The 24,942-nt window shown below is 38.8% G+C and overlaps 1 protein-coding gene across 1 annotated transcript; it reads left to right on the top strand.

Moving 5' to 3' along the window:
- Positions 1-2: 2 nt before the first annotated feature.
- LOC135479519 (monocarboxylate transporter 12-like) lies at positions 3-24,942 on the top strand. Its single transcript, XM_064759386.1, has 6 exons — positions 3-130; positions 10,586-10,782; positions 11,226-11,369; positions 20,465-21,202; positions 21,982-22,156; positions 23,470-24,942. The coding sequence occupies exons 2-6, from the start codon at positions 10,770-10,772 to the stop codon at positions 23,492-23,494; spliced, it is 1,095 nt and encodes a 364-aa protein (XP_064615456.1). The 5' UTR covers positions 3-130; positions 10,586-10,769; the 3' UTR covers positions 23,495-24,942.

Below are 24,942 nucleotides of genomic sequence, written 5' to 3'. Positions count from 1 at the left end.
GTCAGTAATTCGTTTCGCAGCTATAACCCGCGAGTCCAAAACGATGGATGTGTACACGGGGTGGTGAAGGCCTATTAAGCAACTGGCATCGTTCATACTCGCTAGTGAGGAATAGAATTATATTCGTCAGGTAAGCAAACCAAGAGCTAATCACAAAGGGTCAAGGACCTTTATGGTAGGTACACCACTATTACACACCGTGAACCCCCAGAAATAGTCTTTCCGTGCCCTAAGATTGGGGCAGGTTAAGTGCAGTACAAAATCCCAAGAATAGATGGACGAAGGTTTCGGCAAAATTAACTTCATTGCACGCAATACCACGCCACAAACGCCAGTTTAACAGCACCAAATCTTTGTCCAAATTTTTGCAGAATATATAGCATTGCAACACCATAAACATCATACCGAAGTGTGTTTTTTATGTAATTTTGATAAACGTGTTTATTTTTATTTGTTTTTTAATATTTTTTTTACATACTTTTGGTTTTGTATCTTATTTATTTTTACATTTTTTATTTGATCTTTGCATGTTTACACTAGTCCACTAGTGCACATTATTGAAAACTTGGAGTAAACAAGGAATGGACAGTGTCTAAGGTTAGGATGAATTCCGAATTAACCTCAGCGTCCAGATGAGTATGATTATTTCGTTGTTGATTGTTGATGAACAGGTAATAATTAATAAATATTTTTGCAGACTGGTTTATCGCTTCTTCGTTAAAATTGTGTAAAAAATATGAGAACAAAAAAAAAAAGAATACCTAAAATTAATTTAACTATAGGCTACTTACAATCGAGTTATACCATGGAGCATATACAACGCTATTAACCGTGTCTCTCTTGGGATTGTACTCCATTTTAATGTGCATAAGCATAAGAATATGGCTGATAAATACAAATGGGTCTATGTTCACCGTGCAATCTACATGCTAGGTTCCGCGGGTGAGCACGGACTAACACTTCAGTGCCAGTCGATATCCTCGTACACGCGCGGGTAGTCATGGCAACGATATCAAAGATCATTGTCAAACCGGTCAGAGTGCGACGTTTGGACCAAATTTTTTCAGTTTCAAGCTAAGATATACCTGAGACAAATTTATACAATTATGCGACAATTAACAACATTGTTCGTGTGTAAATTATCGCACATTACATTTACTGAAATAATGTGTTGATTCATCATATCATGAAACATAAGGTGTTATGTTTTAAAAATAGTACGGAGAGACAAATTCTTGGCTAAAATAAAAGAAAAACTAAAAATAAAATATGAATCAGCGGAAAGACAATATCTGAAATTGCTTTCATTTGCATTCTTTTTTTGATATTCTTTTCAAAAAATTTGGCTGAATAAAATACAACCAAATGCCTTTAAAGGGTTGTAATATTGAAACTACATGCTTACCACAGTTAACATAAATTTCTTCAGAAAGAAATGAAAATGTTGTAAAAGTTTGTTTATTCGTAGTTGTAGTTTCCAAAGCTTCATGACTGACGTTTTCTTAAGTCAACGTCTACACCTATCTCTTCAAATGTTTTGTTTCATTTCATGTTGTACTTTTAATCAGATTATCGTTCAACTCTCGTGTGCGTGAGTTCGTCTGTTAAGACAGAAACGGAAAGTAAAAATTGAGTCATTTAGTTTGCATGAGTCATTTAAACATGTATCGCATGTAGTATATAGTAGCCTATACTGGGGTAAATTATTTAGACAGCAGCCTAGATGGAGACAATAACAACACGATATTGTATATAAACAACATGCATGCACCATTATGACATGCTAAAACATGTTAGGGAGACAGTTCGTGGATAAAATTGCTAAAAAATACAACGTGAAATTATAGTGCGTAATAACAAATATTACCTGGTATACCTTCGAGTCACCCGCTAAATTTAAAGAGGCTAGAAGTGGTAGAAAATCTAAAAAAGCGAATACAACCTAGTGCTTAATGTATTATTTGTGCAACGGCATTTTGTATCAGTGATGATTAAAACAGAAAGTGCAACAAGTTTTACTCCTAGTAAGATGTAAAACCAACTTTTCTTACTGACCCATTCACATTTTAGTTTAACCATTTAAAATGTCGTGAAAATGTACTGCATAGGCTGATTGTGAGCACAACCAACACTGTTTTTTTTTAAAACATGGCAACGTTGTTTAAACAAACGCTGTGGTATTTAAAATGTAGTAACCTTGATTTAGGCTAGCACTGGGGTACTTTGAAACATGATAACGTTGTTTCAGCCAACACTGTGGTATTTAGAAATATAGTAACGTTGATTTAGCCTGGCACTGGAGATACTCTGAAACAAAAATGGTAAAGTTGTTTTACCCAACACTGTGATATTTATAAATACAGTGACGTTGTTTTAGCTAACATTGGGTTATTTCGAAACATGGTAACGTTGTTTTAACCAACACTGTGGCATTTGGAAACATTTTGGTGTTCGAAAACACTGTAAATTAATGCTGGCCTACAATGTGGAGCCTGGAAACGCTGTAAAATAATGCTTGCTAGTAAAGTTAAACGGTGTTGTAGGCAACACGGCAATAAGGTATTCCGGTCGTACGTGGAAAGGTTATCCAGTAGCCTTTTGAATGAATTTCCTGTCATTTCTCTCACTACAATGTGGTCACAATATTCTCAAGATCGGCGTAATATGCCGATTTTCTCATCATACGTAGGTGTTCATTTTTATATATAGATAACAGCGCGTGGGAGGATGTCTGCTAACTCAGGCGTGTCGATAAAGGTCATACTAAATGCAGGTCATACCTACACTTCGCTGCTCATACAAAATGATATAGAACTGATATAGAATCCTCGTTTACTGGCTGGTGTGAGAGATAGGTAAGTCCCGGCTGGTCCTAGCCTAAGCTTAATATTTGGTATAACAGATTTATTCAAGCGTGACCAAAGTTGTAGAGCTTAAACCAGGAAACCTTATTTCCCCTGTTAACCAATCAGATTTGTAATATGACTGTGACATCATATGTGCTGAGATGAACATCCACCATAGTCTATCCTATATTTAGCTGTCTGTAAAATCAACCCTATTCGCTTCCAAAATTACCTTTAGCAAGTGACACGTAACTACCCAAGTCCTACACATTGACATTGATTCATAATGTTGAACTCCAAAAACTTAGTTTCGATACGAAGAATTGGTTGCCCCCGAGTGAAGTCATAATTATTCAAAAGAAAGTTGCATGCTGGACAATGGGCACGGAGAGTAATTTTGTTTTACAATGGCTGCACAAACAAGCGGTTTAAACAGAACAACTTCACACAGTAACACAGTTTACCCTATACTGTCTCAGCGAATAGACTACATCGCTTTAAATTCCTAACATCCATCCCCAAATCCATTCCGCCCTGAGAAAATATACTATAACAGGTAAAAAAAATTCATATATTAAGGTTGTATCAAACTAAAACGTTTAGACAAGTTGAAACATGTCAGTGTCAGTAACACTGCTTACAACCAAGTCGATAGCAGCTGAGGTAAGTGGTGTCGCCCTCCGTCAAAACACGTTGAACTCCGCCCAATATCCAGCATGCCACTGATTTTTTAATAACTATGACGTCACCCGTGTTCGTGGGTTCATGTCGTCGAAACCGAGCTTATGGACTTTAATATTATGAATTAGAAAAGTATTCTAATTTCATTTTCCTTGCAATAATGCAGACTTCCAACATATCCAATGTACAGAGCTTGTGTTGTTACGTGTCACTGACTAAAGGTAATTTTGCTAGCGAATATCACTGATTTTACAGTGAACTGAGTGGACGACTAGCTAAAAGAAATTGACTACAGTGACATGGTGTCACGGCTAGGATTAGCTTCCTTGGCTTATTTATGACTCATGATTCCAAAATTTACCTATGTATTTCTTTTTTGTTACCCTGTGGATAACATCTAAGTACAACTCGCTGTAATAAATTTATTTCGAAATTAGTAGCAAAAATACTACATGCTTAACATTAAAGGCAATATTTATGGCCGAAAGATGGTAAAATTTCTATTCATGATGAAGTATAATATTCTGTATAAAAATGAATTGTGTAATTTGTTGTCCCAGTTAAACTTTGATCACACCTATTCATATGAAAATAGTTATGATAATGTTATATGTACACAGTCGATACACTCTCAGAAATATAGGTGCTACACAGAATACATAAAGGTTCGATATAGAACCATTTCAAAACACTAGGGTGTATTACAGTTCCTGTTGATATTTCTCGAAAATAATATAGTATAAATGTAAATGGACAATTTAAAGTTAAGGGTAAAACTGTTCACGGCGTTTCGTGACAACAACCAAAACACACCAACATCGTGCAGGCTTTCTACATGACATTCACAGGAACCTGGTTTTGTTGGTGCATTTCGAAATTTGCATTTAGACTCGTCCGCACATTTCCTTACATTTGACTATTTAAATCACGACTAAACTAGAATATAACCTTTTTGTCTGAATGAAATATGGCAAGTTGTAAGTTCATAATACAGCTGTAGTTTTGGCCATGATTCATGAGCGTTTTAGAAATGACATTTTCGCCCTGGGGCATGACCAATACGAATGATGGTTACGTAGTCAGTGAATTGTAACTGCATGCAATCCAAGACCTACGTCATATTGACCGATATAATTTTGACTGAGGTTTTGACACCAATGCGACCAATCAAACCCAAATAACAGTATAGATACTATGACCCAGTATGTATTGCCCTTACATTATTGTAAAACGAGCAGTGACATTAAAATTGTGGTGGTAGGGCTTCATAAATTCATTGGATTATATGCTTTGTCAGATCCGGTTCGTGCTTATGGAAAATCATAGTACATATACGCTATTACCATTAACAAACTGCCTATAGGTACTGCGTGTATGTAGCTACATATATATGTGACGTAGTCAAACTGTAGACCATAGGCAGTATCTTCGCATGTAGTCATGTAGTGGCCTATATGTTGTGTCTTCAATCTTGGAACGCGTCTTTGTCTGAAATTCTCTCTTGTGGTTAATTGACGCAATAGGCTGGAAATGTACGAGGGTGTAAAACCAAAAATGGATTTGACTGACTTGATGCACAGGAAGAGACCAAAGGCACGTATATGAGTGTTGATGGATAATGATCGAAGTTTTCTCATGTTTGGTCAGACACACTTTGTAAAAGGGACGTGTCTGTGATTTATACATAGAAAGCATATAAAAGAAGACTCTAAGAGAAAAAAGTGTGAATAGTCCCGATGTATATTGCCTTAGCATGAAAAGATTTATTTATTTATTTATTTATTTATTTATTTATTTATTATTTATTTATTTAACTGGCGCCGTACTCAAGAATGTTTCACTTATCCGACGGCGGCCAGCATTATGGTGGGAGGAAACCAGACAGAGCAAGGGGGAAACCCATGACCATCCGCAGATTGCTGTGAGACCTTTCCACGTACGGCCGGTGAGAAAGCCAGCGTGAGCTGGACTTGAACTCACAGTGACCGCACTGTTGAGTGATTTTTATGTCATTGGAGCGCTAACCACCAGCATTATGAGAACCAACAAAGATATTCGTAAATTTTCTTGTCTAGTTGTAATATGCCTGATTTTTTCTGCAGTGAGTACCATTCTGAGATTTCTTTCTCTCTCAGCTTTTCTGTGGTTACCAAACATTGATTCTTATTTTTTGTTCACGTTCAGTGCTTTAAGACACCGATAGACCCATTCAAAAGGCTGATGACAAATATGAAAGGTCGAACGCATATTTAACACGAGCACAGTCATTCTGTGTCATGCGCTATCCACGTAATGCTTTTGACAAACAAACCCTCCCCTACCCCCACCCTTCATTTTGCAGGTTTTTCAAAATAGGCTGCAAGAGTGCTATTCACATAGATCTCTTTCATATTCCATCGAATATCACACCATGGCCTCACGCTTTTATGAGTGGCATTTTACATATCTAAAGTTCAACAGAATTGTGCGAGACAAAATCTCTGCGCAGTCGTAATATTTACCTAAACCGATTTTCTCTGTAATAGACATCAGTATATGAAACACTACGCTCACAGGAACCGGTTTATTTTCAGTTTTCTTGAAACTCTATAGGGCTTATGTAAATGTCAAATTGAATAAGTTAAATAGCATTTTAGACATCGAGTGCATGATATGCCATCACTGCACATGTATTAACAATGACAAAGCGTATATTTTTACGCTCGTATACCCCACTTATTTAACTAGGAGTCGTGTTAAGTTAGTTGCCAGTTCACGGTATATACGTCTGCATGTGCATACATGTATGCCTAGGGCTTTACATTTTTTCAGTCATATAACGATAAGGTATTAGCCAATATATATGGATATTCAATAACAAGTTAAATTCACATTCCCAGTTCTAGATTCAAATACAAACCATTAGAAGTACTAAATCAACAAACAAGACTTTATAGCTATGTCACATACCGCTATGTCACATAGAGCTATGTCACATTCACCTATGTCACATACAACTATGTCACATTCAGCTATGTCACATACGTATTGTCTGGACGGATTCCATGTTGTGACATATACTGCTGCCGAATCACATTGTTGTTTAGTGATTATTTGTCTGTATTGCGTTTGTGAATGTATGCTGGGGGTTTTACGTCGTGCTTTTTTGAGTGTATTGTGAGCGCATTAACATGCCGTTTGTATGGACTTCTATTCATTGTTGGACATGGATATAATGAGACCTTCCCCATTGTTCACCAAATCCCTGTTGGAAGGCCTTTCGTATAAGCTCCATGCTCCACGTCAGAAATAAGCCTACATTACTCTAAATCCTGCGGACAAGGATCAGTCTAAGTTATTGTACAGCTCAATATTACTATAATATTGTACAGCAGACCTTGTTCAATGAAAGTTCTGGAAACATATGTTCATAAAATTATTAGTGTTATTTGTTGCGGCAAAACACAATAGTATTAATATTGATAACACTGAAACAAAAAAAAATGTTCGCGGTGTAAGAGATTTGATAACGTAGGCCGTCGGGTCTCCCAGGCTCTCTCCTGTTTCCTCCCACCATAATGCTGGCCGACGTCGTTCTTTAAAAACGACGAAGTTCTAAGAGGGGAAAGCAGTTTGAAGTAACGCCGATTCATCATGCGAAAATTCACCTATGTGCGTTTCTCTTTTTTTTTGGGTACTCTATTGAACACCCAAGCACCGTGGCTGTATCAAATTTTGTTTCAAAATTATCGTGCTAAAATAGTGCAAGCTTAAAATGAAAAAGAATTATATGACAGAAGTATTTATTTATCATATATGGGCCTCGCAAATTGCAGACGAAGCACTGTGTTCACAGTGTAAATATTATTTCAGGACAATAGAAGTATTTATTTACTATATATGGGCCTCGCAAATTGCAGACGAAGCACTGTGTTCACGGTGTACACATTATTTCAGGACAATATAGCCCGAGAACAATTTAGTGACAATTTAATCATAAGTGTTACATAGTTCTTGTTGAAATATATTACCCTTTTAACAAGTGCATACTAGTGTGGGCTATATACTTGGCGCTCGAGGCTCTACCAACAGCGATAGTGTGGAGGCTTTCTTAGAACAGAGTCTGTCACGTGAATTGCGGATTATTCGTGGTGAGAGTAAACATGACCGTCGCTTGTCAAGTTCCGTGGGAAAGGTAAAGCCTGCTCTAGGTTATAAGGTTGTATATAAATGTAAGTATACTTACAAGGCTGTTCCAATAAATTTATGCTGTCTGTTTTTAGTTTATCTTGTACAGTGCTGATCTGAAAATGACCGATGTTATGAGACGATTGTATACAGTTTGATAACATAACATGGTGACCAGGAATCAAACACACTCATAAAGTCTGTTATATGAGTGATGCTGGAATGTATTCTGTTATTGCAGCAGATTACTAGTATCCTGTTAAATATAACACAAATATTGAAAAAGTCAACATCACCATTCTGTTAGACTAACGGAATATTATGGTGAATATCACACAATATTGTGTTATAAAAACAGAATACATTCTAGCATCCCTCAGACAACAGAATTTCTGTTAAATTTAATAGCTTAATTTTGAGTGCATATAAACCTATATCATCAGTTGAATTTAAACATAATATTAATTTGCCAAAAAAGTCTTTCTCATTTCAGTTCCTTAACTCTAAGTTAGTAATCAACATTAAAAAAATTTTCAAGCAATTATAGTCACGTCAATTTCTGTTGCTTATCACCCGCCCTAAATGATGTGAAAAGTGTAAATAAATGCCTCACTTTAATTTTGCTTTTCTTACCTTTGACCACAAAAATTACATTTCTCCAGTAGGATATCATCCTATACCTTAAACTTCAAAACCTTCCAAATCAAAAGAACTTTGTATCAATTGGAAACCATCGATTGTTTAGTCATGATCGAAATTTCAGGTCATGTAGGGCAGGTCAGTGGTGTGGATTGTGACCGAGAGCTTAACATGTTTATAGTTTGTAACTCACTAGCAGCTTCACACGAGGAGCTGGTTCAGTCACAGGCTCTGGCGGGTAATCCCAGAGCTTTCAATCTTGGTGCATGACGATCGGAAACGCTCTTGTGGAGATTTAGTTGGTGCAGATCAAGTTGTTTGGAAACCTCTTGCCGTCCACCATATTGACATACATATGTTTGGGAAAGGTAAGGAAGTTTGTCAGTTACATGCCAAAAGCCAATGGTTTTTCTAGCTGCTGTCCGTCTTCCTTCAGCCATGCAAATGATCAAACACCATCGCAAAAGTACAGTATCCTTGAGTAAGGCGATAAACAAAAATTTCGGTGTACATACTCCTGAACACTCGAAACAGATTGCACAATTATGCGTGTTCATTTCCGACCTTGGGGAAGGAATTTCTAGATCTATCACTCGTTTTATTCATGAGGTCAATTTTAGACAAGTCGATTAATCTGCATATTCAACAGCTCCAACTTGAATGCGATTGAGTTACACAATGGTGTTTTCGTACTTGTCCTGCCAGCAAGATTTTACTTGCTAAAGCTTTCGTTTGAAGCGGTCAATACAAGTTAACATTTGGTGTATAGTGCCTCTCTCCGATCCCTTTTCCCATGCACGCCGTGTGCGCAATCTCTCTGGCCTCTATTGGAAACTATCCAGTATTATATTCATATTATTACTAGTTCTTACATGACACAGGAAATCAACATACATTTTAATGAGGAATTTTTTAACTGATAGTGTCTGTAGATCATGTCAGTTACGCAAATATAGATCTGACATAAAGTTCCGAATCCGGGCATCTTATAAATGACGATTTTAACTAATGCCCCGAACTTTCCGTATATTCCCGACAACTGAAGGAAAATATGGATAAACTAGAGGGTGTATTAAGAAATACATAATGTGCCTCAAAAATGAAAAAAAAAAACTCAGTTTTTTGGCATGTCTGTCTTTATTTGTTCCTTAAAACCATACGTTTGGTTTTTTTGTTACGTCTCATGTATCCTTTAAGCTGTATATTCTCTTTGACCAAAATTCCGCCTTCTCAATTTGAGGTTGTTACAGACCATTCACGTCGTACATTTGCCTTAACGCATATGAAGTTCTAATTGTATCTGATGTAGTTGAGCTGGTCAACCGAAACAAATCGCTCCAAAGCTCTGTAAAAATAGCCTTTTTATATATGATACTAGTATATAATTAAAGAAAAAACTTAAAATGTGGGATAACCAATTTGTTTTAGATTGACATAGATTTGCCATCATGGCGGCCTAGAACAAATGTCTGCTCAGAAATGATGGAGGGCATTGCTGGCCACAACGGCATCATGTGATGTCTCAAGCGACACATCGTTTTATTCCTAAACATCACAGAAAATGTGAAGAGCTGTGTAATAGGACAAACGATTATATAACGTGGTTTGAATGTCACTGACGCGACGCAATGGTTTACATGAAGAACGTCGCAGAAAACGTGAAGACTTACGTAACAGAACAAACGAGTATAGATATATCGTGGTGTCAGTGTCCACCTATCATTCTCGCTATATTGGCATATCTTACTTGGCTTTTAAAGTATATATATTCTTTCCCAGGTCATTTTTCCGGAAAACACGGCGAGAGAAAAAATTGAACAAATAATACAAATACTGGAAAAGCTTTTATCTTTTTGTGCTATAGTCAATGTCGCCCATAATGGGTAGTATAACATAGAATTGTTGTGGAAGGCTTCCCGGAATATTCCGTAGCCAGATTAGATCAAATGATCTAATCCTTGATTGATTTTGCCATATAAGACGATATTTTGCACCACCAACAAGTGGAGATAACAAGATATTAATAACAATATACATTATAGTGTTTCTGAGGGGTATAATTTTGGGTTATGTATGTGTCAAATATATTACCAATAACTATTTAAATTATAAACAGCCTTGAGCGATATTTGTTGCTGTACAAGTCATGTGTAGCACATACACAAGGTATCATATACTGTTTTCTTTTCAGCTCTAAACGGTCCATAAGTTTAAATCACTGGTTATGGAAGTAACTCATTTTCATTTTGCAGACAAACTAATGGATTCACGAGAAACGCCTTGGGGATGGGTGGTCGTTGTGGCTTCATTCTTCGTCCATATTTTCACGTTACGGGATTTGCTGGTCAGCTGCATTTTCAACTTGATATTCCTGGAAGCCTTTGAGGCGCCCGAAAGCTGTGACGTCATGGGCTGGAGCTCTCTCCATGGGCAACCATGTATGCGGCAGGTGAGAAATGCTACATGCTAATATGTTGGCCAACTTTTATTACGACAAACTTTCACAAAAAGCTCTATGTTTAGCTTAAACGAAATGATTATAAGCAATACAAGAATCTTAAATTTATGAAATACTGTTTCTTATAGAGCAACAAGTGAAAAAGAAGATTTTCAACAGAAGTAGGCCAGCTACGCTTAAACATGAAAACGGTGGATGACGCAATCTTGTCATGAATTTACATGTTTTTAATTCAATAACTTTACCTCTCGCTACCATTTACATTCTTTACTAATTGACGTAGGGTAGAAGGGACGTACAGAATAGAGTAGGCTATGGGAAAATTTTCCCAAATTGGTACACTCTATCATTTCCGAACGTTAATAGCGTCCCTATAAGTATGTCACGAATAAAGACTCACGTGATCATCACTTCGCTTGTTTCTCTCTCCTCAGGTCCCCTGGCTAGTGTACTGACGAACAAGTATGACTGTCGCAGAGTCACGATTTTTGGCGGCCTAGTAATGGCTCTCGGCCTTGGCATCACTTTCTTCGCCAGCAGTATTTATTTTATAATGGTATCGTTTGGGATTTTAACAGGTATGGTATTGACTTTGTGTTTAACTGATTTCTACAACGTTGCAAATTATATTGTTTTTTGTAAACCATAGAATTTAACTTGCATATATTTATTAAAATGTGGCATTGTTTCATGTGTGTATTTTGTTTATATATTTTGATTGGTGTTTTACGTCGTACTCAAGAATATTTCACTTATACGACGGCGGCCAGCATTATGATGGGAGGAAACCGGGCAGAGCCTGGGGGAGACCCACGACTTTTCATATGTGTAGCCTATGTGTGTATTTTGCAGGTGGGAAGGGTTGGGTTGGGGAGGCAGGATGTACTGTACACCCCTTTTCTTCGTAATCTGCATGTCAGGATCTTTATGTACATTTGTGACTGAGTGGTGCGTGTGTTATTTCTTTTACTTTGAATTATACTGGTCACGTCTTGCAATAGTTAGGTCCTCTGTCCAGAGTTCAAACTAAGATAAATTCTTGACTTTTTGATGAATATCCATTCTGACAAGAATATACGGCATCCATAAGGATTTATTCAGAAATTATGACTCATTTTAGTATGTCGTGTGACATGTTCCAATTGTCAAGTCTTCAAGTTTCAAAAGAACATCTCAGTAATGACTACACTTCTCTTGATCGAACCGGCCCCGATAGCACAGTTGGTAGAGCGTCCGCTTTGGGATCGGTAGATCCAGGGTCAATCCTTGATCGAGTCACACCTAAGATCTTGACAGAGGAAGTGGAACTTCCTCGCCTGCCTTCAACGCCTAGTTCAACGTATAAGCATAATGGCTCGGGCGGGGAGGCTTACATGCCTTCGGTAAGGCGTCCCAGTGTAGCAGCACTAGATGAAAGAGCGGTGGAAATTCCTCCTGCCACAAGGAGGCACATTACATGCACTCTAAGGGTTCCTTCGTTGTCATATGACTTAAAATTTTTTAGGTACGACGTTAACCCCCAAGCACTCACTCACTTTCCCACTTGATCGCATTTCAGTTTGTACTGTGATTTTATATGTACAACTGGTAGTACTCTTTATGTATCTGAATGGTGTTTTACGGCGTGTTACTGGGCTATTTTATTACACGACAATAGTCAGGTTTATGGATGATGAATTACACGAGAGAAACTCATTAGGTACTGGACAATTTAACTTCGTGATCTAAAATATAGCTCAAACAGGCGGCACTTGGCTTCGAACTTGTGACCTTATTGATCCCTATAAACCTTTATTAGAGGTTTTACAAGTTTTGTTTACCTAGGATTGACTGGGTTCGCCTATATTCCTCTAAAACGCGATCCTGTGACAACTGTACGACCTCTGAAAATCTGAAAAAGTAGATCAACAAATCTCAGATTGCGTTAGTGTAGTCGCTTGAACGTTTGTGTAATGTCTCGTGTAAAATCACACACATTGTACATACTTAAACGATGAGTCACGTGTTCAAGTGAATATAATGACTAGTTTCTGGGGAAGTAACTAATAGCCGAACTTGATATAGAGCTGAACGCCCATTCTTTACCTCACAAAAGGCTAAAGACTAAAAACTGTTCCACTGTACCTTTCAGTGAGCGAATATAAAGATAGTATAAGTCAATTTCAATCCTCTTTGTATAGCTGTTTCTTGCCGATAGACTTTTCACATGTGCTTCACCTGGCTTTAACTGTATCGACATATTTTAAATCACTTCAGGCATAGTATTCACCGCTTTGTACAGTGGTTTAATCACTATCGACATACGCTTAACCACTTCAGACAACGTTTTAACCGTTTTACACGGGGCTTACCCACTGTTAAACATTCATCTTAGCCATTTCAGACTTCAGAGTGTTACCCAGATTTGTACAGGGTTATTGACTATCGACACAAGTTTAATCATTGAAGACATAGTTTGAACTCTTTCTTTACGTGTATACGTTTAATCTTTATCGTAAAACATTTGGTTCATTCACGTATAGTATGTAGCAAGATCAAAACGTGGTGATAAAAAAAAAGCCATCACCCGCACGAGCGTATACGGGTACGTAATGTAGGCCTAAACGTTGTCGGCTTATATATCGCTAATGTGTCTTCACCGCACGCAATCAGTCCATTACACGGAATTGACAACATTCTTCCGAAAGCGCTTCTGTAACGTTAAGCCCCGTCCAGACTATCCAACATCACTCAACTTTTGTTGAGTCAACTGAAGAGAACTGTGTTTTCTGTCTGACTAACTCGTCACAACTACATTTGAGCAAGGGTTATATAGAAAGGCTAAACTTGTGTTAAAGCAAACACGGACTATTAAAAAGGATGGATTATCGTTACATCCCCCTTTTCCAGGAAAACAATCGCAAGTAACACATCAGTTCTTGAAAACAGTCAAGCAATTAAACAATCTCTGTTTCTGAAAAAGCCCATGTGAACACAAATGACCAATAACGTTTTGTTTCACAAACCAAGCAGACTCAACTTTAAATTGTGCGTTACTGTCCTTCACGTTCAATCAGTTCAAATTTAAGAAAACTCAATGTTTTATGACTTGTGAACTTTCCATACACGTTAGCTTTTACTGTCTCTCAAGTACACAGTTCAGGTCACATAATACTTCAGGTGCGGGAATTTCACACAGTTCTGCCACTGGATGTTCTGACTACATGTAAGCCTTGTTCTGGTGTAGGTCTGTACATCTGGTAATCACTGAATTTTGGTTAGTGTTCACTTTGTTTCTGACAGGTGGACGTTCGCACTCAGGTTCTGCTGTCCTACTTCTCACGGGCTCTCCGTTAGCTTGGATTTTACACTTTCGACCGTCTTAGTTTGCAGTAATTTAGACGAAATGGGTAACAGTGTCTTAGTTCGTCGTCCAAACAAACTTTGTGCTGGTGAAGATTGCAGTTCTTTTCGTGGTGTGTTACGGAAATCAAGCAAGTCTAAATTTTTCATCAGTTTTATCATTCAACGCGTTGCGCATGATGCGTTTCGCAGTTTTCACACCCTTTTACTCTTTTCCATTTGGCTGAGCGTACGTTGGAGAGTTGGAAACATGCTCAATATCGTAACCCCTCATGAACTTTTCAAACTCATACCTGTTATAGCTCCGTTTTCTCTCATTTAATCACAGATTGTGCTTTTAGTTTTGAAACATTTTGCTATTTTATGTGTCAGTCGATCTACTTCGAAGAAACTCGAATAATAGTCAGCTGTTATTAGGTAGTTCTTGTTATTGAACTCAAACAGATCAGTGCCCAGTATCTGCCTAATAAGGGCGATTATTAATTGCATGACTAATCAGTGGTTACTTTTGCTGTTCATCTTGGAACGTTGGAAACACACTGCACTTTCTAATGAACTGTTCTATCACGGTTCATATTAGGCCAACATATCATTTCTCGAGCCCTGCGCAAATAACCCTGAACACCTATATGACTAGAGTGCACACGTGGCACAATATCATCACGAAGCACTTGTAGAATTTCAAGTCTTTCCCCTGTGAAAATGATTCCGTGTTGCACTGATAAGTCCTTACAGAAGGGGAAATACAACTGTACTGCTGGGTCCAGCAGTTCCTTTCCCTCTGGCCATCTTTTCAGAATCGTAGTTTTCAGCTTACACAAGACACTGTCCGATTCTGTAGCACATTGGTCCGACTCTGTAGCATATTGGACTTTATCAAGTGTTACTGCCAGGTTTTAAAGCTGGTTTACGGATTCAGTTTCTTGTTCAGTATTTGAACGTAAATCCATTGTGAAGACAATTTCATTCGTCTTGATGTGTGTAGTATGTGGTAAATACGCTCGGCTAAAGGCATTTGCTATATACATCTAGGGGCCTCCGTGGCTCTGTCGGTTAGCGCCCTAGCGCAGCGTAATGACCGAGGAGCCTCTCACCAATGCGGTCGCTGTGAGTTCAAGTCCAGCTCATGCTGGCTTCCCCTCCGGCCGTAAGTGGGAAGGTCTGTCAGCAACCTGCGGATGGTCGCGGGTTTCCCCCGGGCTGTGCCCGGTTTCCTCCACTATAATGCTGGCCGCCGTCGTATAAGTGAAATATTCTTGAGTACGTCGTAAAACACCAATCAAAAAAATAAATAAATAAATATATACATCTACCCTTTCGGTAGAGTATATCGAAGTCGAATCGCTGTAGTCGCAAGGACATCCGCTGAATTCATTTTGGTGCTCCTTGTAGACTTTTCCTACTAACACTTTACGGTCATATACATAACTTTCGAACCGTTTCATTCCGAAAACAACCTCTAGCAGCTCCTTCTTTATTTGCGCGTACTTTTCCTCAGTTTTAGTGAGGGATAGAGACGCGTATGCTACAGGATGTCCATCTTGAAGAAGACATACACCTAGTCCCGATTTTGATGCATGACACTGTAAGGTAGTGTCTTTAGACAGGTCAAAGTAGCTTAGCACTGCAGCCTGTGGTAAACTTTTCTTCACTTGTTTGAGCGACATTTCACGAGCTTCATTGTCCCAATGGAGTTCTCTATCCTTTTTCATAAGGTCTCATAATAGTGCTGTAATCTCAGACAAGCACGGTGCAAACTTCTGCAGGTATGTTACCATGTCCAGAAACCTTTGAACTCCTGCTTTGTCACTCGGGGTAGGCATATTAGGAAATCCATTGATCTTTTCAGGATCCATGCCAAGCCCATCGGCTATAGTACGGTGTCCCATACAGGCCACATCTCTACAACAGAGTGTCAGTTTATCACGGTTTAGCTTGATGTGTTTTTCACGACATCTCTCCATCAGGGCAATAAACTTGTCGTCTTGGTCATTTGTTGCTGACTGGTCAGCTTCTCCAGCACCCCACACAAGCACATAGTCATAAATAGTTTTAACTCCTGGGGGTGCTGCTAATGCCTTGTCCATGCGTCTCTGAAATTCTTCTGGGGCTGGTGAGATCCCGAACGGCACTTTCTTCCACCGATATTTGCCTTATTCAGTTCCCATAGTTAAAAAAACACATTTTACCATCGACTACAGAGAAGGCAACGAGTATTTGACAGTTCTGGTAGAATGCCTTCTATGGTTGGGGTCGGATAATGATTTCTCTGCAGCACCTTATTCAATGGTTTGAGATCTATATACAGACGTAATTTACCTGACGGTTTGCTCACTACCACTATGGAGGAGATCCAAGCAGTTGGCGTGTTAACAGGCTCAAGTATATCAAGGTCTGTAAACCCCTTAAACTCTGCTTTCACCTTTGCTTTCAGTGCCAAATGTACCTTACGTGTCGGTAACTTCACTAGTGGCACGTTTTTATCAACTTTTAGGTCAACCTTCACCTTTGAATATATCACTGAATTCCTTGTCCAGATATTCTCAGGTACGGTAACTTCAGTATTCACCTGGGTTTGATTCTGGTTAGCAGGGACAGAGGTTATGTCATTCAATGACACTTCACAATTGCCAAGAAAAATTCTGTCTCTACTGACTGTGATTAGGCCCATTTGTTGAAGTGCACATGCTCCCAAAATACGTTTGACATCACCTTTCACCGTCAGAAATTCCACATTGTATTTCTTCTGATTTCTTAGATTTGGGATATTTATGCGTGTTTTCCCTTCTGGTTGAGTTTTACTTTTGTTGAACATAATCAGTGTAGTGTTAGTTTTCTCTGGCCGTTTCAGTTCTCGGTCACTGCAAATCTCAATGTACAAATTACCTGACAACACATTCGCAGATGAACCACAGTCAAGTTGGAATTCAACTTCATGTTGTTTCACAGCATGTATTTTTGACTATTACATGTCCTTTACAGTGTTAATGTTCTCTTCTGTTACAGTAAGCACAAATTCACCATCACTTGATGAATCATCTTCGACAAAACTCACTGGCAGCCTTGATCTACATTTGGAAGATTCTTTTTTTATGGTGTGCACGTTTTAGAACACAAGTCACATGACTTGCTGTAACTCCCATGCCGTCACCCTATGCTGGGCAAGCCTTTTTTCCTCCAAACATGCACTTGATCACAAAATTTATACTCAGCTGACTTTTCTCATCGACGGCTCTCATCATATTTACTGGAAGTACCACTTTCGCTTTGTGCACGCTATTTCCTGCTGCTGGTTTTACTCTGTACGAACTGTACCTCTTCTTGCGTCATGGTTTTAACTTGATGGCTAGTTGCTTCACTCGCTCTACATGTGTCCAAACATGACAGCAGTTGTGCCTGCTGGGGTAATTTCGTCCCGGTCGCATTGTATCCCAGCAGCTATCCTGTCAAGAATTAGATCGTCTTCTAATTCACCATAATTCCAAACCCTGGCGAGTGTCCGCAATGCAGCTGGACATGTGTCATTGTTCTCATTTGATTGCTGTTCTCTCTCGTTAAAAAACAGAACCTCTCAGATGTCTCGTTTGTCTGTCCAAAACAGAACATTTTACACCTCTGCAACACTACATTCACATCCCCACGCCCTTTCTTATCTTCATTTTCAAATACCAGTCCATAATACTTATTTAGAGCATCAGCCCCTAGGTGTGTAAAGAGTGCAATTATTTGCTGCATATCGCTGGTAGATAACCTACTTGCAGTCTCATAGTTTTCCCACACACTCCTCTAAGATCTGAGGTTTTGGCGGAAACGGAATGTTTATTGGAATTTGTACAATTCGAGGTGCCACATTTCGGTTCTCTTGTGTAGCCATATTCCACTATTATGTTCACAATTTGTCTTTACTTGTGTCAGTTCATTGAAATTTTACTTCGCATGCGGGTTGAACTTGACTAAGAGGTCATTCTGGCTCACCATATTTTTTTTCTTCTTATCCTGGACAGTGTGAGTGAATATTCGCTGTCCAAGTCACTCATATGATCTATAGAATACAGCTCCCATAAAACACTGCTTACTTTGACGATATAATCGGAGAGTTCTGAGAGCAAATGTTCGTTATGTGAGAAAATAACACAAAACACGAAGTTTTCAAAGCTCAGCGCTAAACAACTACATCAGTCGCCTGTTTTGTCGAGAGATTCACAAGGTCCATATTTCGTCAAGAAAGTCTTTTCTGATAATCTTTGATCACCAATCTTGTCCTGAGAGTTGTATAAAAAAAGACAAACTTGTGTTAAAACGAACACGGATTATTAAATAGGATCGATTATCGTTACCTTCTTAAGGTACGTGACCTGGGCAAAATGGCGGCACCAAAGGCGAAAGAGAGAAACTGGTCTAACGATGAGACAGTTTCTTTGATACAGGAGTATGAAAAATACCCTTACCGGTACAACACTCTCTCTAAAGAATACTATAAGACGGGCACAAGAGAAAATAATTGTGTCTCATGCACTTGAAAGAAAAATGGAAAATTCCCTGCAATTTATCGAAAGTTTGGTTGGACAATGTTGATCTATCTTATTTGTAGCGTGGACTGGACACTCAACTTACCTCAACACCATTCAACTTGCTGTTACGTCAATAAAATTTGATCAACGTTGGATAGTCTGGACGGGGCTTTAGAGGAAATGCCAAGGATAGCTGTAGTGTTAACTTCAGACAAAATGCGCCCGGCAAGATACTCCTCAAAATTATATTTATTTCTTTTTTTCAGAATTTGTTTGAGGCTACAAAAAGCAATTAAAATAAGACATAACATGGTGGCCCATTCTGATCACATCACTTTGTTCCTAAACATTTGTCTGCAGAACATTTTAAATCTTGTTAATTCATCTCTGATGAACTCTTAAAATCATCCTGATAATTTTTAATGGATTCTCAGGCCTGAAATAATGTGGAAAGTCTGGTTCAAACACCCTCGTTAGATAATAATTTAACATTTAATTTAAAGTATTTCTGGTTTCAGTTGTCCGTTGCGTTTCATTTGAGGCACACCTTTGTCGTTTACTTCACGTACACTTTTTATAGATATAGAGCTGCTTTTGTTATTCGAAATGCTCTCAAAAAACATTGTTTGAAAAATCCACCTTAGAAAAAGCTTCTTTTGTGCCATTTCTGGGTTTCAAATAACTGTCAAAAACTAATTTAAAGTATATCTGGACACCGTTCTTCATGGCCTTCATTTGAGGCATTCATTTTTTTTCTTTATTTACACTCAGGTAGAGCAGGGCTCACAGCCTTTTTTGAAACGATTATATGTCAATATACAACATTCCTATGTCCTCGAAATTAGACTATATGCAAGGACCTCCACGAACTAGGTTACTAAGCACACACACAGAATGCATTTTTGTACCTTTTTTGCAATATTTGTCACCAAATAAAATAGTGCTTTTAAGAGGATGCGTCTTTGGACAAATAGGTAAGTCTTGTTGACCCAGTGTTCAGGAAGGGGTTCAGATGATCTGACCTGGTTAATATGTGTGCGATAGGGACATGTCCAGCCTGAAGTCCTGACGTCCCACTTAGGAAAGTTTAACAGCGCAAAGGTGTGTTTCCACAGACTCGTGATTGCGTTTGTGTTAGTTCCTGCGATTGCTTAACATTGCTTAACGTTGACAACTGCGTTTCTTTGTATGTTATGTTATACGCGTGTGTTGAAGAATCAGGCGGAGTCCACGGAAACACTCAAGCCTATTTATTTGATTCCCATGTATTATCAGAAGAAGTAACAGCTGAGAAATGGCACACGGAATCACATGTTCGTAGAAACACAGAGCAACTTGCCAAATGCCTGTGGTTTTCTCCGAGCACTCCTGTTTTCTCCACACATGAAACGGACCATTGTCGTAAAAGTGGAAACTTCTTCAGTATAGCATTAAAAAATCAACAAGCCAGTCTATAAATTAGTCGTTCACCAGAGTCCTAAGTTTTCTTCCCCTCCCTGTGCGTACAGTTGTGATAATAAACGCAAGCATTGCATCGTGGCATTTCAATTGTAGGTTTTTACACGGTGGCGACATGGTGGAGGAAAGAATGTTCGGTCATTCAGTGGCAAAATAGATAAAAGTTATATATATTAAAAGTCACCAGAAGGAATTTAGCATCGCATGTGAAGGTAAAATGATAATGGCAAAGATTTTGTTGTGTGACCGCATCAGTCATTTCTAACAAAAGCAAGTAGAAAAAAGTAAAACAACTGAAAAGTATAGCTCGACTAACCAGATCGAAACCACTATTCTTAAAGATTTCCATTGTCTTTTCTTAGGGTTTGGCGCCGGATTATGCTATATTCCTGCCGTTGCAATAGTCAGCTATTATTTCGACCGAAGGAGATCATTTGCTATTGGACTAGCCGTTTCAGGGATCGGTTTAGGATCGTTCGGATTTCCTCCTCTGATCCGGTTTTTATATCACGAGTATGGTTGGCAAGGCTCGTTTCTGGTTTTGGCCGCACTCATTTTGAATATCTGTGTATGTGGCGCCCTCATGCGGCCGGTGAGAGTAAAGGAAATAGACGATGCGGAAAAATTCAAATTAATGGACTTGAGTGTGTTTAGGAACTACGGATTCATCCTTCTTTGTGTGAACAACGTACTAGTTTGCTTTGGGCTGTCGGTGGTGTACATTCACTTGGCGGCGTACTCGGAGTCTAAAGGAACGGATCCGGAAAGGAGCTCATTACTGATGTCTGCCATTGGAATTTCAAATTTGGTGGGTCGTGTAGTGTTTGGTTCTCTGGGCCAATTTCGAAGGCTTGACGTCAGCGTTATGTACGGCGTGGCTTTTGCCCTGTCAGGCCTAGCCATTATTCTCATGCCCGCTCTCCATGGATACGTTCTCCGGATGGTGCTCGGATCACTGTTCGGAATGCTCTCGGGTTGTTTCGGAACTCTGCTCGTGCCCATTCTCGCTGCATTAGTCGGCCTCCATAGATTCTCAAATGCTTATGGACTTCTTCTAATCTTTGAAGGACTGGGTGCTTTGTCAGGGGCTCCATTTGCAGGTAAAATACATATAAGTATATAGTAATTGATAAATTAGGCATCATAGCTGGACATTCATAGTGCTTGACAATATATTCTTAAAGCGACTATCAGGCCCTGGACTAATGAGGTCGCTTGTTCGAATCCAGCTTTCGGTGGTACCATTGTGTTTCTTACTCAGGGGTTTTGTCAGGTACCTGGTGAAGGGCATTAGTGAAGTCCCCCCCCCCCCACAATAAATTGGTCGCTTATGTATAAATGACAAATGTCTACGACATTAATACCAGAAAATCATCAAACAGAAATATATTCCTTCAATCCGTTGATTTTATTGCAGATTACAATTCATGTAATATAGTAAGTAATGGACCGATTGGTGAATGCATTTGTAAACTTATTTAGCCCTCATCCACATTAAATTCTTAAAGGAATGGGGGTCTATACAAGGCTTGACCTCTGAAGTTCCACCGGGGCTGGATGTATATATTACACTTTCATACGGTCTTCAAAGTCGAACTTTTAAAACAAATTTGTACATGTCCTCTAAGAAAGTTTTCAGTTATTACCACTCTGATTAGTGATTCCCACTGTAAAGTGACTTCAAAACACAAAGAAAATGTTTCGAGCGAGGTTTCGTGAAAATTGCGCCTGGCTTTGAGGGTTTTTTTTCTAGCGATGTGATTGTAAATAATAGAAAACTCACAAAATCTGCCTATGACGAGTTGAAACTGTACAATGTTTGTTAAAGACAAGTGTAGATAATATTTTATTCGTTGTTCGTTTGTTTTCACGCTGACAGGCTGGTTGTTTGATATGGCTGAGCAGTATGACGTCTCCCTGTTTGTCGGTGGAGGATTCATCGCTCTGAGCTCAACTTTTATGGTCGGGCCCTTCATTAAAATCCGGTCTGACGCTAAAAATGATGTCATGGAATTACAAGTGGACGATTTACAAGTGATAGAGGAAAAAGGAAAGTAAGCGTGGAGTGTGTAATTGAAACGGAAAGCTGAAAACCGAATGATAGCGAGAATAAAAGAGAATGTGTCTTTTAAGAATGAGTTATTGTAACAGGCAAACCGGAAAATATTACTTAAAATATTTCGCAAAGTATACATTATTGTCGACATTTTTGATACTGAATCAGGCGTAAAATGGTGTCATTTGGTATCTTCTTACCAATTTTCACAAAGTAACAGAGGGATGGTTTTTATACAGCACCCCAGCACCACTAAATCATCGCAGTACCAAGGTACTTGTAAAACACCGTGGTAATTTAAAAACAAAGCCATAAGATTTTTGCAAAACACCAGGGTAAACCCCGACGTATTTTACGAACGCCAAGGTACTTGTGGGAAAACAAGGTACTCTTTAAAAGCATCGTTCTTTTAAAGTACTGCACTACCTTAAAAACATCAAGAAACTGGAAAAAACACTTACGATCTTTTTAAATACCCAGATACAGATAAAACGTAATGATACACCTAAAACACCAACATGATTGTAAAATACGAGGGCACAACATATTTAAAAAGAACCAAGAAATTAGCGGCAAACTTTGCTTATACACCACAAGGTACCTGTCAAACACCTTCAAATATAGAGTGCTGTAAAGTCACGTACTTTAATAATCCTGATTGCCTAAAACATGATGAACGTACATTGTCAAACAATATTGTTTGATCTGATCTGATCTGATTTGTGTTTTACGCCGTACTCAAGTATATTTCACTTATACGAGGGCGGTCAGCATTATGGTGGGAGGAAACCGGGCAGAGCTCAGAGGAAACCCACAGTGACTTCTGTGGTGAGAGGCTCCTGGGTCATCACGCTGCGCTAGCGCGCTAACCAACTCAGCCACGGAGGCCCCCAATATTGTGAATTAGTATAAATGTTTACCTTTGTAGGGACTTATACTGTTACTTTCAAACATAAATGGGGCCTCCATGGCTCAGTTGGTTGTCGCGCTAGCGCGGCGTAATGACCCAGGAGCTCTCACCATTGAGGTCGCTGTGAGTTCAAGTCCAGCTCAGGCTGACTTTCTCTCCGGCCGAACGTGGGAAGGTCCACCAGTAACCTGCGGATGGTCGTGGCTTTTCATCGGGCTTTGCCCGGTTTCCTTCCACTATACTTCCACTATCGCCGTCGTATAAGTGAAATATTCTTGAGTACGGCGTAAGACACCAATGAAATAAATAAATAAATAAATCAGTCAAACATAAATATCTATTATATCACCATTTAGTCAATGAGTTAATCAACCATTTTCTTTCTCGTGTCTTTTATTCAGATTGGACGGATCTATCACCACCTGACATCGGTTACCATAGAAACGAACAGCTGTTTGCCAAAACTGTAGAAAATTTACATGGTTTGAAAAAAGCTGAAACGAAACTGTAATATAGATATATTTTTCTAAGATATTGGGTGTAACGGAACATGATGTTTTACAGCTGATACAGCTGATACTGTATTTGTTAATGTTAATAGATTAATATAATATATTGATAGATTTGACAAGATTTGGATATCAGGGTTTTACACTAAATATATACGCAATTAGACGGCATTTACATATTGAGTAGCAGATGAGTTGTAGAAAAATACCGCCTTATTTCTGAGCGGAAATCAATGTAAGTGAACTTTGCCGTGACAGTATCACTGCTTGTCTTGTTAACATGCGGTTTGCTATCACCCTCCTTTCTCGCGGTCACTCAGACCCGGCTCGTAAGAATTACGACCCGGACTAGCACGGGACGACAATTCGAATTATAACCAAGTTTAGCGCCCGGGGCGTAATAATTACGCGCATGCGTAGTGTACGGGGCGAGACATTAGCATCCACGCAAAGAATATATTGAACGGATTAAACTACTATCTGTGTAGACTACTCAACATCCATCCTTTGAATTCGTAATACATTACCTCGATTTACGTTAGCATCAAAGGTTGATGTGGATAGCATGGTGCGCAATGATATTTTCCAGTACAACTACAACAGGCTGTATGTTAGTTTCAGCAAGGCAGAAATTATTTTAAATTAACATCCACAAAGGAAACTAATGTGAAAACCATTTCTATCTATATATAAACTTATCTAGAAATAATTTCAGGTCTGCTTCTTGAATAGGCCGGAATCCTTGGCCACGGAGGCCATTTTCAGTTGGTTATCAACACAGCTTGTCCTGCCGTTGTGGTCATGTAACTCGAACAATACGAACTCCGAGCCGAGCGATCTCGGTCGCGTTCTTCTTCAGTGAGCTCGTTGATATCGAACCAATAATGTAAAAACAGTTGATATAGTGCATTATCATTTTTGAGTAGTTTGAGACGCGATTTATTTAGTAAGTGTTCTTGATGGGTGTCCATGTAGTAGTTTATGATGAACGTGTATGTTACATGGTTCAGTTTACCCGCCCCTTGTAGCCGACTCCTGGGTAATCCCGTCTATATGTTTAGCGGGTCTGTCATTCTGGCCTCATTCTGGGTCCATACTAATTTATCAAGGTGCTTGATAAATCTTAATCTTGAGAACAATCTAAACGTTGGAACGTCTTATATATGGGTGGCCAAAATTAAGTTCTTTCCAAGCGTAGATCAGGTCGTGTCATGTATGTGTATATGAGATTAATATAGGCAAGTTTGTCTATATTCCTCTAATAGGTAACATACAGTTAGGCCCTATTAACCATGGTTAACAGCGTATGAGTGTAGTACATCTTTATTAAGGTATACCAATATGCACATAATGTACACCTATTCG

Source organism: Liolophura sinensis, chromosome 12 (assembly GCF_032854445.1).
Source record: "Liolophura sinensis isolate JHLJ2023 chromosome 12, CUHK_Ljap_v2, whole genome shotgun sequence".
NCBI lineage: Eukaryota > Metazoa > Mollusca > Polyplacophora > Chitonida > Chitonidae > Liolophura > Liolophura sinensis.
Note: the sequence above shows the minus strand (reverse complement) of the source record. Positions and strands in the feature narration are given on the sequence as shown.

Excerpts from the sequence above, each read along its gene's own strand:
- LOC135479519 (XM_064759386.1), top strand. Across the intron at positions 11,370-20,464 it reads ATCGTTTGGGATTTTAACAG|GGTTTGGCGCCGGATTATGC; the intron begins GTATGGTATTGA and ends GTCTTTTCTTAG. Across the intron at positions 21,203-21,981 it reads GTCAGGGGCTCCATTTGCAG|GCTGGTTGTTTGATATGGCT; the intron begins GTAAAATACATA and ends TCACGCTGACAG.